We start from the raw sequence: 13,919 nt of genomic DNA, 5'->3' as shown, positions 1-13,919 counted from the left end.
TGTGTGCAGTGTCTTTAGATCTACCACATTCCAGTAAACTAGACCCAGCATCTTTGCTTGGCCATATATTTTAATAAGCAATCAACAGAACAAATGCAGCATTTATTTTAACCCTACCCTTCAAACAAGACTATTCAACACTTGAACTTGCAAGGTGGACAGCGTTCTTAGATGTTGTGATCGAACCTGCAAAGGATCAGCTTCCAGACAACTGTACTCCCTTATTCTCTTTATGTGATGTTCTATGACTGCCCCACCAATAAATGCCCAAGGTGAAAGAAAAGACAAGACTTTGCCCCAATCTTGATATTATGGTTACACATTACTCTATCTCCTTAAATGGAATTTCAGTGAGAGAACGTAAAAAATTCACAACAGTCAATTATCAACAGTAATTTCAGTTTTCTTCACAAATTAATTTTCAGCCTTCCAATATGATCTTTTGATGGATATATCTAATTGGATAGCATAAACTATTTAACTTGTTTTATAATACAGAGGTCCGATCTTCTAAAAGTTGATGCATTACATTAGGCTTCCAAGTTGCCATTCAAGCAGCCAAACTGGCAGTCTGCTTTGGAAATCTGCCATGCCCATAGTATATGCAACAAAACACCAGAGAACTAGTAGAGACTTATTTCTGTAAAAGTTGCTTTAGCATTTAAGGATTAGGCTGCCACTTTTTAAAAAATCTTGGTCCATAAAAAATTCCTGTAGAATACACTGCTTTCTCCAAAGCACTGCATTAAAAATGAAAAATAATCATAACCTCAAAGCATAGTATCTCTATAAAGCATATAACAATAACTACAAAATTGCTGTTTTACCTTTAGATTAAATCCAAACTTCCCATCTTCATCTGGTATGATACGCACCAGAAGTAAATCTCCCTCAATTAGATCATTCTGCAATACACAGGAAAAAAAACCCAAAACTTTTCTAATTTTTTAAAAAATATCAGCAAATTAGAAAATAGTGCATCCAAATTTAGATGTGCTTAACAAGAATAATCTATGTAAATCCATCTTTAAAATAGGAAGAAGCTAAAGTCACAGAACATACTCATGATAGTAATCTTTTAAATTGTAAAAATGGCAACATACATAACAGTAAATAGATACTCTGCTTGCTCTGTCCTGTTACTCTCAGCTTTCTCAGTTTATAGCTCCTATTAAAATTTTCAAAGTGTTCTCTTTACTAAAGGTGACTTAAAAGGAAAAAGTGTTAGGTGCAACACGTTTGAATCAATTCTACTCTAAGGACTATGAAGTGACTACTTTTTCCCCAATTTTTCTCCTGTAAATGGTTGCATTGGTATCTTACGCAAGAAATCCACAAGCCAGAAGGATTAGAAGTTTGCAGCAGCTACTGGACAGGCAGGTTAGGAAGCTGTTCAGCGCCCTGCTGGAACAGTCTGGAGAAAGGGGAGGAATGATCCACTACCATAACACTAGCAAGGAGCAGCTGCTCTCTAGTCAGCACAGAATTCAAAGGATGTTCAACCATCCTGAAGAAGAGATGCCCAAGATAAAGCAGAACTGTGCCTACTATGAAGCCATATAGCAACCTGAGTTCCATGCTTTTTCCCCATGGAGGAAATAAGATTTAATCAAACAAAGATTCCCATTCCACTAGGAACTTCCCCTGCAGATGCTCCTGGAAGCCTGGACTATGGAAATCAATGCAGTTCGCAGGCTTGCCTATCATACTGTGGTATACAACCTTGGACAAATTTGTAGTAAGACAAGATTTATTCTTATTGCTGCATAAAATATTCTCATCCTGAAATATAACCACAAATTTTGTGCATTCTTAATCTACAGTTCAAAGCTACATTCAGTACTAGTTTTGACTTTAAAAGCACACAATTGAACATACCTTATCACAGTAGTACTGGTTGGAATCTTCTGTTGAGCTACTCCTTGTAACGTTGTCATATGTTTCTAAGAACTGTTTATCCACCCCTTCCAATGGGTAAGGGCCAGAAATGTTACCAACTCCATTGGGAGACTGAGCCAAGGCTTTAGGTGAGATGTGGGTCACAGAATTCCGCGTTGGACTGTTTCCCAATACATTCCTTCATTTAAAAAGGACAAACATTACAAGGGTATCATTATCTAGATTTTTAAGTTAACTAGTACAACATACAAATGTACCGCCCAGTTAAAGGAGCAAGCCAACTTTATACTTAGATTTAACACCACTCGTAGAGGTACAGGATAACAGGACTGGTGTATGATCTAAACTGATCATTGATCTGGGCATCGAGAAGAATGGACAAAACAAAACTGAAGTAGCAAAAACATTTTAGCAAAGTATTTCCATGTTAGTAGTGAAAGGTGCTATTGCAGTGGCACAGGAAATCACAGTAACGTGAGGAGAGCTGAACCCCAGGGGAGCTTATTGAGTTAGTTATAACCACGTAGAAGGACCCAGAATTAAACTGGGATGTAGGTCTGGCCTAGTGATTCAAGGACCTTAAAATTCAAGCATAACAAAAGTCAGTAATTAAATACCTCAAATCTTAGAATGGGCCAAATGGCCTGGTGGTGCCCCAGGACCTTTCAAACATTCATTTAGCTACATGGCCTCTTATGAAAAGGATGAAATGCAGACCTCTAATACAACTAAACCCCTTCTTTAATTGGGCCAAACTCACAGATACCGGACAAACTAACTGTTCCATCTTTATAAATACTATATAATACTTCATGAAATTCGCTGTCCTGGGGAAAGCTCAGGTACAGCTCAGACAGTTTTCTATCACTAACATACAGCGCTGTGTATGGCAAAAACGGAGTCCTGGCTCCCTGTACTACCCCTCTGCAGACAGACCTCTTGCTCACACAACAGATCGCCATGCTCAGTGGCAGTACGTTTTGCAAGAACACTCTGCACTGCTGCTGACGAGCCAGCGCTGCAGTGAAGGATATTTGATCCTTGAAGTACACGTGCCGTTACTTGTTTATTGCAGTTTATCCCTAAAAGCAACATTAACTTCTCACAGGGTTAAAGTAGCACAAGTATATGCAATTAAACCCTGGCATTAAAATTCGTAAAATCAAACATTTGTTTCTGCTCTGATACTAATCTAACTGTATATGTGAGCTTTTTTTAACTATTTCCAGCAGCCGCTGCTAGCTGTCAGTGAGGAAGTAATACTGCACTACAGAGGGACGTAGCTTAGGCTTTTAACATACAGGACTCACACTGCAGCAAACTTTAATAACACACTTATTTCGCAGCTTATGGAAATCTGACTGCAACAAATGTAAACATTTGAAAGGTGCCATCAAGCAAATGTATTCTTGCCATAATATTTCCCATGTTCAGTTATACTATGTGTACTTGGCAATGGGAACTAAGGGTTTTGTGGAGCATTTGCAGAATTTTCAGTTATTACAGAAAATATATTTTCAGTGTTTGCCAGATCTTATCCACTTGGTGCTCTCAATAATTTCAAAATATTTTGAAGTAGTGAACTATAATGACACTTGAAGGAATTATACCATCACAATTGTGCTTTTATTTGATAGCTTCCAGGACTTTTCATGATAAGCAAGGAGGAACACTGTACATGTAAAAACACCCTAATAAGTTTTTCAGAATACAGTAATTTAAAAAACTCCAAACGTTTCACTTACAAATTGAGAATACAGATCATAATGTTTTTTCAGTGTAGAACAAAAAAACAACCCAATGCCAGAAAAATATGAAAAATTATTTCAGTTAATGCCCTCTGGCACTATATAAAGCTACCACGTAAAATTACCAGTGGATTATTGCATCTTTAAACTTTTACAACAGTTTTTAACCAACTTTCTTGTTAACAGTGATTAGGGGTGTATTAGGACTGATGCAAAAACTATTTTTTCCCTACAAATCTTTACTATCTTCATTGGTTTATACATTTATTTATGTCCTTTAACCATACAAGATCACTACTTTGAAAAATCAGTTCAAGTTATGTACTTTTATCTTAGAGCTAGAGATTCTACAGTAGAAAGTTTAAAGAAAACTCACTTTGGTGATTCTTGTTCAGATGACCTGTTTAAATAAAAAATAAAAAAAGGAAACCAAAACAAAACAGTAAAAGAATATAAGTTAAATCTTCAGGAAAACAAGACCTAAACTCTAATAAAAAAAAAAAAAAAATGCCTGCATAAAAGCCAAAAGGTGTGCTCACAGTAAATTAAAGAATACTTAATCCTATGCTGAAAGTATAAATCAGACAATTACAGAATTTATGAAACACTCCAAGAAAAATTCCAGAGCAGCTCTTGTTAGCAAGACATGCTACATCATTTAACAAAGTTTTAGATTGGACCACAGTAACTACAGACATCACTGACGGTATTTTGCAAAAAGTCAAATGTGGCAAAATCTTTATGTATAGGTAACAAGAAATGAGCATAGGCAGCTTCAGAAGCATGGAGTTTCTCACACATTCTCATAATCTGAAAGCAGAACAGATGTTGACAGAGAACTTTAAGACAAAGCATAGCTAAAGCTGAAGTGGTTACACAGATGAGGACAAGCTAATACAGAGAAGAAATCAAAATTTGCAGTACATGGCATTTTCCAAGGCATTCAGTCAGCTTTGTCAGAAATCACCTGGAACAGTGAGTTAAACTACATTACATCAATTAAAACAACAGCTGTGATATGAAGATAAATTTGAAAGTAAAAGTTACTTTGCTTTGCAAGCACTTTTTGGTAAGTTTATGGCAGATGGGCTAGCTTTACAAATTTAATTAAGTAATGACCAAAAAACCCGGAGTGATAAAAGTCCATGCTAGACAAATACAAACATGAAGTAGTTTGGTTTGAATGCAGAGTTGTTGAATCATCACGTTATAGGAGGCAATTCACAGTATAGGGTTAATTTTTTTAATTATTGATCTCTAAAACCCCCACTACTAAGAACTACGTACTATATTTCATCAAAACTACAGTAAAAATAGCAGCAGTATCAGCCTAGTTAAGTTCCCTTCTATGTATTCTACAATATGAAGAAACTCTTCATTGAGAGGCAGAGATGGTGAGCTTGATTCCATAGGAATTTGTGGAGGTTTGGGTTGTGTGTATTTTACCTTTTTTTTAAAGAACCAAGCATTTTCTTTTTCATCGCAGTCATGCCTCCCTTCTGATTCCACTGACATCTACCCCCACTCTCCCACAAATACCTCTGGTTCTCCTTGTATGCAAGCCCCATGGTATTTTTTCCCCCCTAAATGCCAGCAGTGCCCAGCAGATCCTTTGAGAATGCGCACTCACTTGCTGCCTGACCAGCCCACATCTAAATGGAACAGACAATCATTGAACTCATGCTGTAATTGCTCAGTGAGAGGAAGATGTCAGTTTAAAGGATTTTTTTTTTTTATGCCTAGTCACCAACTTTCGCTAATCTTGTAGAAAAATTTGCCTCTGAAAACTTGACTCCTACATTAGATTTGACTGCAATTGTCCAAATGTTCTTAAGTGGGAATATAGAGGCAGACAGGCAGTGCAATGACATAAGCTTTATTTCCTTAGGAAGTCATGCTAAAAATAAAGAAACATTGACTTTATTTTCATTTAAGCTAATTGATTTCCTTGTGAGGCAAAGAACAATGAAACCCTATATCTTTTCTATGTTTTGCCACAGCAGAGCTACCACTCTTATTACTAAACTGTGTGGAATTCAAGGCGCCCTAAATTAATCCTTTCAAAAGTCTTCATCAAAAACTTACACACAAAGAACTATGGTGCAAATCGATGCAATGTCCCTAATTTTATGTATTATCTCCTCTCTTTCCTCCCAATAGCGAGGTAATTTCAGACAGTAAAAAACAACTTGGGCTTCCATTCAAATATTGTGTATAAAATATAGCAAATTTTTCATCTTCTTAGTAATACATTTTGAGACTTAAATGTGGGATATAAGCTCTTAGTAGTATTTGCTGAAGGTTTATCTGTTGGATTATTGCACTTTAATTGAAACATATCAGCGCTTAAACAGGTATTGAATCATGCTGTAACCTTCTAAAGTGGAGAAAGATAGCCAAAAACTTGACCTGGAAAGTGACCAAATTCAAGGCCTAAAAGAATTCATCAGGGAAAAGCAGCCGTGTCTTCAAAAGTCCTCAGTAGCTCAGCATGCTAGAGCTGTAGAATTTTGTTCTGAAACTCAGTTAAATAGTATTTTTAGCATTTAATTGCTCACCAATACAATAAAGTACCTTAAACACGAAAAACTAGATGATCTTTTCTGGCTATACATTATTCCACATTTCACTAACCTCTCTTCCTCATTTCACAACATAAGACAAGGACAATATTTTAAGTCAATAAAAGAGAACACTCACCAGACCAGCCATTCAACTTTTTCATCAAGAAAGAGATCCCTTCCTCGCAAGGAGATTAAGCTTTCCATTGGTGCAGCTAACAAGCAAATGCTTTAAAACTGCAGGTAATTTCTGTTCCTTAATCCACAATGTATCTAAAATGCTGCCGTTTCAATCTTTCACTCACTGTTGATTGCTCTGTTGATGAATTTATTATAAAGCTCTTTGCCCTGAAAAGGCTAACTCTCCTCTTCTGTCATGAGGACAAGGTCTTAAGGAAAGATCCCTCCTCCTCATTTTGGTGTGCCCTACCAGGGAATTCTGCTATTCTGAGAAGTGAAGATGATAAAATACAGCAGAGTAAAACCCCGAGAGAAAAGGGACAACTGAAACAATAGCAGAGTAGCAGAACTCCCCCCTTTACAAAACAACTGAAGGAAACATCTGTAGGTTTTGCCCTTGTGCTGTTCTTGTAGTTCTTAAAGCTTCTTTTATCGTAACACCTGCAGGGCTAGGGAGACTGAGTATGCCAGCACTTCCATTATCACCTCTTTTCTGAGAGCTCACCATTAAAACTGGGATTATTATTATTCATAAGCCAAATAAGTGGAAGACGTTTGCAACACCACATTTTTGCTGCCTTTTAGACAGCAACACAGAATATGCAGCATTTCTATGAACTGAATAACTCTGTAAGGCAGCCATGTAGATTCTTTGTGTTGCATACTTATAAGTACCATTACAGAAAAACCTGAGGACTTCATGGTATACACAAGTTTTTCAGTGATTTTCTGCAAATTCCAAACATTCACATTTGGTAAGCTGCTGCCATCACCCATAAAAGGATACTTTCAGTTACTCTGCATTGCCTCTATTGACCATATTCCAGGTTTACTGACTTTCCATGGAAGTTTCATGTACTCTGATACTCTGCAACTGCTTGGCTTGCTGCAAAATTTGCCTTATCACAGATTCGCAATTCAGCTTTGAGACATTCTTTCTGGATGCAAAATGCTTGTTTCTTGAACTGGCAAGGAAAGTGTAGTACATTTTAATAAGGATACATATTTAAAAAGAAAGGGTTACATGTAAGCAAAATATATATGTGCACTATTTTAATGTATATCTGAGTGGAAAAGCAGAGTAAACTGATAAAAGTCTATTAGTTGTAGTCTTAAAATACTAATTTGAAACCAATTGAAATGTCAGATCCATTGACCAGTATTAGGAGGACATACTCCTAGAGAAAGGCTGAAGTACACAAACAAGGACAATGCACTTTTGTGAAATGTAGCAGATTTTAAGAACAAGGAATTGATTGCATCTGTATATAACGAAAAACTAAGGAAAAAACTTAGTTTAAAATGGCTTTTGCAATTTCCTACTAAGAAACTAGTTACTAGGACTTGGCTGGATACATCTGAAGGGTACTTTCATCTACAGTTACACTTCAAAAATGTTGTCCACAAAAGGAATTAAATTTTAGTTAAAATATTGATTTGTTCCCATAGTACATTCACCAAAGCTCACTATGCACCTACAGTTTATTGTCTATCAAAATGGTAAGTTGAAAGAATTGAACAAATGCAGCATCCGTTCAGGAAATCTATTTTCAGTGCAATACCTTCACCAGATGATGTATCACACTTACACCAGCAGTGTACATGCACTTCCAGAAATTCATAGCACAGTGCAAGTGAATTTCCTTTTTGTATACTAGTTCATCATTTCATTTCCTTCCTCTCCAACTGTAAGACTATACACATTATACCATCTATATCACCAGCAAAAGATAGTTTTAGAATATAAGTTAAAGAGGTTTATAGCTTTGCAAACATGTTTAAGAGAAAAGCTTATGGGGGAATACGTTGCATTTATAACAAAATGAATTGTAGACTCAAAGTTATTTAGGTTGGAATGGATCTTGAGAAATCAACTAAACTCTTGTCCAAAGAATAGCCAACATCAAAAGTTAGATGAGGGTTTTCAGGGCCCTGTCACTTTGCATTCTGAGGGTCTTCAAGGATGGAAACACTTCCATCTTTCTGTCAATGTGTACATCTTGATGTGATTTCCCCACCCCCTCCTCCCCCCAGTGTCTTCTGAGCATTTCCCTTGCTGTAACTTTGTCCACTGCCTCACATGTTTTTGCTGTGCACCTCCAAGAAGAGTTGGCTCCATATTCTTGATGACCCTCTTTTGGTAGAGTAAGGCAAAAATGAGACCGACCCTTCCTCAACCCCCACAGCCTTCCGGTTCGCATACATCATATGCTCACATCTATGAATAACCAGCCAGATTTATCTCACCCACACCAGTGTAATGACTCTAAAAAAGATCTAATATACCTCATCTGTCAGTAAGTTTTTCTTACTGACTAATACTATAGCTTATCACTTAGAAATGTGTTTTACAATAATCTTGCTGGTTAAACAGAAAATTTCACAGCTAATCTTTTCTGTCAGGCCACTGAGTCTACTTTAAAAAACCTACCAAAACACTTGTTCCTACGCAGTCCACTGAACCAAAGATGTTTGGTTACGGAACATTTAATTAGAGTGAACAAGAGAAACTGATTACAGTTCAAGTAGCAAGACCCTCCAACACAGATTTATCAGGTTATTTTTCCCAAGCCAATAATCCAGTTATTTTTACCCCTTAAGACAGCACCTTATATACATATTTAATTTTTTGTATTCTTATTAACAAGTACCCTTCCCACTCAGAAAAGTATTCAAAAACATGAAAAAAGGCATTAAGAGGGCAAGCAACAGCTATATTAACACTCCAAACTATTCCACCTGTAGCATAAAAAGCATTTTAAAAAGCACAAGCCATTAATCCCGAATTTAAAACGTCAAAAGTAAGCTCTGCTCCTCATATAAAGTAGAAATCAGTCCAGCACAGGTAACATGAATAAGATTATCCTGAACTGCAAGGAAACCTGCTTGTTTTAGTAACCCTTTGCATCTAACACCTTCCTGTCCAAAAGAAATCCCAGCTTACTTCAATGAGACAACATTCAGTTAGGGGGCAAGTGTGGGTGTTGGCAACGATGCATGGTCTTCCCACAAAGTAAAACCTTAAATCCATGAACAGGAAAGAGCGGAGGACACTTCCCTCTTCATAGTGACCAGCAGAAAACCACGTGGCTTCCCACAGCTGGGTTCTCTGAGGTTAAAAGCATTAAACACTGGTTTTCAATTTTCATTTTTTGTCATTTATTCATTCACTTTCATTTCTCATTGCGCTGTGAAGTGTGAACATCTGTATCACACCTCAGGCACCAGAAGATGCTTGAGAAAACAGGAAAGAAATACACAGAGAAAATTAAAGTTCAAAGCTCCTTAAACACTGCTTGGTTACATGTCCTTATGTTTTCATGGCAAACCTTGGACCTTAGTATTTTAAGGTCACCAAGTGTTTAAAATGCATATTATCAAAACATTTAAATCTACCATTTTTTAGTTTACAAAAATACTTGAACATAAGAAAACAAGTAAACTCAGCTTAGTAGTTTAAATTTTCACTTATTTATTTGCAGGTAAAGGGTAAGCTAGTTTCTTTCAAGTTTTTGGTTTTTTTTCTGTTCTTGTAACAGCTCATCAGTGAAGACTCCTACATGAACTACTGGGTGTGAAAACCATTAAGTTACTACTATTTTATTTTTTTTTTAATAAAGATACCAATGATAGGAGCCAGAACTTGCTCTGGGGATGGACAGTGCAGTCTTTCAAGACAAAACCTAACATCTGATACAAGATGAAGCATGTCAGAGTACATGATTCCAAAATGTAATCAGTCTATTGCCCCAGTTAAAGCCAACTTAAATTTGAAGGTTACTGCTTAAATCAAAGATATTTTAGAATTTCCCAACATGGCCTTGAAAATGTCACATATTTCAGTATGACTATTTCATTTTCACTGTAGCCTTTTGCCCTTAAATGACATAGCACACAGACTTCATTAGTGTCACAGAAAGGTGAATCACTGATGATGATTTGCTCCACTACACCAGTGAAGCTTTCTTTATTCCAGATTTGGAAACTGTAGTGGTACCTTTATCAAGACAGACTGCAACATTGGTAATCTTCAGGTACTATACCACGCTAAAAAAAGAAAAAAGTGCAACCAAAAAGAATTCCTTGCACAAGTCCACCAGCCTGCCTTTAAAAATAACCAGCTGTGGTTTAAATCTGTTACACTGAAAGGGAAACATTTATCTCAAAGGCAACCTCTCCCTGGAGCTAATGTATTAGAATAACAGACGGTCAGGATGGGTTGGTGCCAGGCAGCCTGTTGATATGACATGACTTTGAAAAAAACCCATATTAAAGCAGCTATTCCACAGAGATGATTTTAGAAATAAAGCCTCATAATATAACTTATTTTCTATCTTAAAGAAAAGCCATAAGACTTCATATTCATAACTCTTCCCTAATGTGCATCTCAGTGTTTAAGGACATCTGAAGACAAGATATGTAACCTCACAGAATAGAGAGAAGTTTTCTACTTTGCTTAAAATAAGATATGTAGTAAATCAGTAGCAGCAGTGCTTCAATGAAGAAAACGCAAATCTTTCAAGAGAAAAATCTTTAGGGAAGCTGAAATCAAGACTAGGGAAAGCCAATTTTAAGTGAAAAACAGTTATTAAACAAGTGCACTTACTAATTAGTATGTTTTACCACAATATTATTCTTCAAATAATTTTAAAACCAAAATAGTAGTAGTATCATGTGCATACGCACGTAGGCATGGGATAAATATAACGACAGAGCGAGTACAGCACATAGTCACAAGACAGACTGGATTACCTGTTCTGAACTGGTGAGGCACAGCCATAAAAAAAGTGTGGTATAACACAGAAAGCACTATGAGACTTCAGAAGGCTCAGTGTGGGCTCCGTGTCTGTGTTAGTGTTAATTTTTCAGTGGCAGTAGCAGTCAGATGAGATGCACAGCAGCAGGGCAACAAAGAGGAGAAAGAACTGACAGGGGATGCTTTCTTCACAAAGGCTGGGAAGCCCTGGGCTAAACAAAAGTCCTCTTGAAGTCCTCTTCAGCACTGTCTTTGATGACAGGTTTTGTATGCAGCTGTGATTTGAGATAGTTGGCTTAGATAAGCAAACCTATTGAAAACCCTGTGAATAAAGCTCTATTTCATATATGTTAATTTGGGATTAGAGCAATTTTTTTCTCTATAATACATATGTAATGGATAGCTCCAATCTTTTCTGCAGACACTAATCAGAGAGAAAAATTGCTTCTTTTCACTATCTCTGAGCCTCAAATTGTACTTGAATGTGAAAGTACCTTAAATAATTTGGGTAGCAGAGGCAATTTAGTGACACCAAACACAAGACTCATAAGCTTGCCCCAGCTTTCTGTAGTTCACCTACGTGCATGGCTTGCTCTATTTTCTAATATTCTTTATTCAAGTCACAGCCTTGTGATATACCTCATAAATTTCAGTTAGAAAGTAGAATGTTAATAAAAAAACATCTTTAAAACAAACACTGTGTGTTTTTTAAAGCAATGTAATAAATGACAAAATCTTTTTGACCCTCATTTGTAGCATACTCAAAGTATTTAGCAGCATGCAATATACTTAAAGAAATGGATAAAGAAATGTTAATAGCTCTGTTTTATGCTCTTGAAACTAAGAGCACATAATTTGTCTTCTAAGTTGTGTACTGTTTTATAGAAAGAAAATGGAACTTCATTGATTCCCTTAAGTCAGTAACCACACCAAGGAAGAAAATCGATTATTAAGAATATAATTATACTTGGTATTGTCAGGATACAAAAAAAAAAAAAAAGGTGTATAGAGAAATAAACGCAGGTGTACGTACTCTGCTAGCAGCAGTGGCTTCTACAGTTCTGATACCTACCAAGGTTCCAAACATGCCTTGGCAGGATTAGGTACACTGCAAATCTTGTTACATGAGTTTTACCTATGTGTTTGTCTCAAAAAGCACTCTAACACAACAGAACAGTTTGAAGGTAGGTCTGTCTTGAACCACTTGTAGTTTTAATGAAAAAGACTTAACAGGTTTCCCAAGGGCTGAAATGAAACAGGTGAAAACTAGCTCTCACCTCTGAAATGCTGATGGCAGCCTGAAAAACAGAGAAGAGCCATATCCTGTGCTAACTGCAACTTGCAGTCTTAGGCTTCAGATGCAGTAAAAGAAACTGATGTGAACACATTTAGTTTACAAAAGTCAAGCAGATGCATGATTATAATTAAGATTTATGGTCCCAGACATAAGAATTCAGTGATTAAAAATCAGCTTTGTACAGTTGTTTGCTAGTAGCACTCCAAAAATATTTCAGATTTTTTTCATACCAAAGCTATTTATTAGTTATAATTAGCAGTAACTAACACTTTTTTTTTTGTTTTTATAGCTTCAGAAATCAGGCTGGACAGTAAAAAAAGAACCCTCTAAAGACAGTGTATATTAGCAGGACTATAAGAAGCTACTCTTGGCTCTCTTCTAATGAAAAAGAGATACTGAAATTTCAAATTATTTTTTTCCATAACATGTTTCAATAATGTCAATTCAAATCTACTAAAAATCAGGATGGCAAAAGTGGGTAAGTTGGCTTTAAGAGATTTATCAGTACACTGCAAGGTGTTTTATAGTTAATATCTAAATATTCCTGAAGCGTGGCAAAAGTCCAGGACAAGTGTAATCCCAAAGATACACAAGTTAAACTTTTTACTTATAAAACAGATGTATCTGACAGGGTAAGATTCCCTCTTTCATAAAGCATTCAGGGTAAGATTTTAATACCTATATATACTTAAATTTTACTTTACATCTTTCAACACAGCAAGTGAGGCAAGTAATGATTACTTTAAGAATATCAAAGGAGAAAAACTGGAATGTGGACTAACATAAACTGTTTACAACTTCTGTGTAAAGAAGAAATTTTTTCATTTGTACGGTTACTCAATTGTTAAAAAGGAAAGTATTAACTATCATTTTATTTCACAGAATTCTAGCAGTCAATACAACAAATGATCATTCATTCCACGTGTTACCATTCTTTCTCCAAAAGACAAACTTCAAATTTAATCAGATCTATGCAGGCATTATTTTTAATTACCTGCAGAGTATCAAATATTATAAACATACCCAAGAAACCAAGATTGTGTTGCGGATAAGATGTATAGAAAATTTGGTTTATATGAGGTAATAACAGTAATCTTCTCCACAGTGAGCGATATTACTCAGATACTGCATCGTCATTTAGTGCTCAGAAAATAAATGAATATGAGATTTTCACTGTCTGAGAAACAGCAATAAAGCAGGCTTTCCCACTCCATTCTCAGTAGCCATAGGACCGGCAAAAGAGGAAGGGAAGGAAAAAAAAAAAACTACAGGGAAGAAAAAAAAAAAAGAAAATAAAGAAAAAACCCAACAACGTACTAACTGGCAGGACAATTCCCCTGTCACAGAACACAGCACGGCAACTCAGTTTTCTGTCTACAGAGCTTCTACCCTCATCATCTCCTCTTATAGTCTGTCAGTATTATTACTCAGAAAATACTTCAAGTGTATAATCTGTAAAATGTTAAAACATAGGGAAG

At 36.1% G+C, this 13,919-nt stretch overlaps 1 protein-coding gene across 4 annotated transcripts in view; it reads right to left on the bottom strand.

Moving 5' to 3' along the window:
• The window catches only part of PTPN3 (protein tyrosine phosphatase non-receptor type 3), a 132,628-nt gene that overhangs the window by 33,809 nt on the left and 84,900 nt on the right, over nt 1–13,919 (bottom strand). For all 4 annotated transcript variants that reach the window (XM_055705144.1, XM_055705145.1, XM_027812005.2 and 1 more), the window contains 3 exons: nt 4,024–4,047; nt 1,879–2,077; nt 828–905 (listed from right to left, as the gene is read on the bottom strand). In XM_055705144.1, coding sequence (XP_055561119.1) covers nt 828–905; nt 1,879–2,077; nt 4,024–4,047 — 301 coding nt within the window. The remainder of the gene's footprint in view (nt 1–827; nt 906–1,878; nt 2,078–4,023; nt 4,048–13,919) is intronic.

Source organism: Falco cherrug, chromosome 3 (assembly GCF_023634085.1).
Source record: "Falco cherrug isolate bFalChe1 chromosome 3, bFalChe1.pri, whole genome shotgun sequence".
NCBI classification, from domain to species: domain Eukaryota; kingdom Metazoa; phylum Chordata; class Aves; order Falconiformes; family Falconidae; genus Falco; species Falco cherrug.
The sequence above is the reverse complement of the archived record's forward strand: the minus strand, read 5'-3'. Positions and strand labels throughout refer to the sequence as shown.